General features: G+C 44.4%; 1 gene segment (V, D, J or C); it reads left to right on the plus strand.

Annotated features, from left to right (window-relative positions):
• Positions 1 to 776: 776 nt before the first annotated feature.
• On the plus strand, positions 777 to 1,093 carry LOC107125011 (the record flags this gene model as incomplete). The annotated part of the segment is given in 1 exon segment: positions 777 to 1,093. A coding segment is annotated over 1 exon segment (317 nt), but the record flags the coding sequence as incomplete, so codon positions are not given.
• Positions 1,094 to 2,190: the final 1,097 nt, after the last annotated feature.

Here is a 2,190-nt window from a genome sequence, read left to right on the forward strand (position 1 = left end):
CAGATGTTAGATGTCAGACCAAGACCAAAGGAAAGACCAATTGCAAAAAAACTATTTTCCTTTCAGATCAGCTGTTTTATGCCCTCTCTCAGCTGATGTTGGCCAATCAGAAAGCAAGTAGAGCAGCCAATCACATAAGCTTTTCTCTCCAGGGAAGATTAACTCTTTAACTCCCTGACTCCCAGACACAAGCAGCATTTTAAAAAGCCTGTTTTCCTTTGCAATCCGTTACACCCTCCTTCCTTACAGATCCTCAAATGGAGAAACACTAAAGTGTGTTTGTGGTCAACGATTGTCAAGTTTGTGTTGAAAATCCAGCTTCACGAGGGCTGCAGCATGAACCACCAGCTGCTAAGTCCGCAGAGAAATTACTCCAGGTAACTGCTGTCAATAGAGCCAGCCTCACATCACAGGCAAATTCTAACCCCCCCTTCAGAAAGTCTGCTATCTTAGAGTCCAAAGAGTTGTGATCCTACATAAATACTGTCCCCTCCTTTTCTGTCTGCAATTTATGCAAAAACGAGTCCATTCTGGCTTCCGATTTAAACCCTCAAAGTCTCTCCACCTCGCCCAGACTCAGGAGACAGAATCTAGTCGAGACCTTGGCCACCTCTCCGCTATGCTGCCCACATTGCCCATACTTATTTTGCTGGCTGTCTCCCCATGTATGTTGGGCTTCTACATTTTAATTTCTTCCATCATTATATTACACGTAATAACCATTGTCTGTTGCTGTTTCCCTGTCAACTGTTTCTCCTTTTTTTCTTCCCCACCAGGTGTCCTCTCACAGGTGGTTCTGACCCAATCAGATCCTGTAGTGAAAAAACCAGGAGAATCCCATAAATTGACCTTTGCAGTCACTGGGTTTAACCTTAACAGCTCCTGGATGATTTGGGTCCGGCAGAAGCCCGGAAAAGGACTGGAATGGCTAGTTTACTATTACAGTTCTGCTTCTGGGAACAGTTACTATTCCCCTGCTATTCAAGGGCGATTCACAGCTTCCAAGGACAGCCCCAACTTCTATCTGCAAATGAACAGCCTGAAAGCAGAAGACACGGCTGTGTATTACTGTGCAAGAGAGAGACAGTGCTAGGGTTCCCATTAAAGCTCAGCAAAAAACCCTTCCCTTCATTACCTTTGGTTAGAAGCTCCCAGATGGGGATGCTGGAGAGTCATGAATGAGAAGCCCTTTCTGGATGATAAAGCAGACCTAGTAGAAATATATGAAACTCTTCCCAGCTGTTTCTTAAGTGGGCATAAAGGATTAGTAACTGTACTCTATAAAACTCTAGCAACTGTATTACATCTTCATTGTCAGCCATGAAACCTCGCTGAGAACCTTACACTACCGTGTAGTTCAGAATAATCTCACAGCGAATACTCCGTCTTTCTGTGTTATACCTCTGAGGATGCCAGTCACAGCTACTGGTGAAACATCAGGTCCTACAATGCCAAGACCATGGCCGTACGACCCGGAAAATCTACAACAGCTAATCTCACAGGTGCTCTTCAGATATGGTGTCTAGGCCTCTGCTGGTGACAGGAGCTTTTGGGGGAGGGCAAGGCAAGCATCACATTGTGCAACACATTAACATCTATGGCACAACAACCTCTTCCCGGCCATTGCCGTGACTGAGTTGGGGCATCCCTGTATATAAATACTTACACTGGATTCAGGGATTGTACTCTGAAGTGACTGATCACCTTTACTTTCTCTTAGCTGACTCCATCTGCCAGGGCCTACAATCCAGCACTTCCCACTTAGTTCACACTAAAAAGTAGTCTCTTCAGGGTTTACATTTCTTGTGACTGGACATAAATCTTTACCAAAAAGTCAGGGACCAGTACTTGTGAAAGGCAAACAGCACAGTTCTTTATTTCACAGAAAACTCAACAGGGAGATGGGATATTTACACAGGATATTTTGTTTCTTTATGGAATAAAACTTCACTCTTCTTTCACATAGGCTGCAGGCTTATCACTCTACGTTTGTCACAGGTTTTCTTTAGTACACAGAAACCATTTGTGATTCCACTCTCCAGTGTCTGACTGTGGTTAGCCTTTGGACTTTATTTGCCTGGTTCCCTGACACTGACTAGTGCAACTACTCCAGCTTTTCCAGTCTCCTCCCAAACCTTTAGTCCTTCCTTACAGATTCCCTTGGAGCAGTGTAGCTGGTGTTTTGTGTTA

Source organism: Gekko japonicus, unplaced genomic scaffold (genome assembly GCF_001447785.1).
Source record: "Gekko japonicus isolate JY-2015 unplaced genomic scaffold, Gekko_japonicus_V1.1 scaffold16185, whole genome shotgun sequence".
In the NCBI taxonomy this organism is placed as follows: Eukaryota; Metazoa; Chordata; class Lepidosauria; order Squamata; family Gekkonidae; genus Gekko; species Gekko japonicus.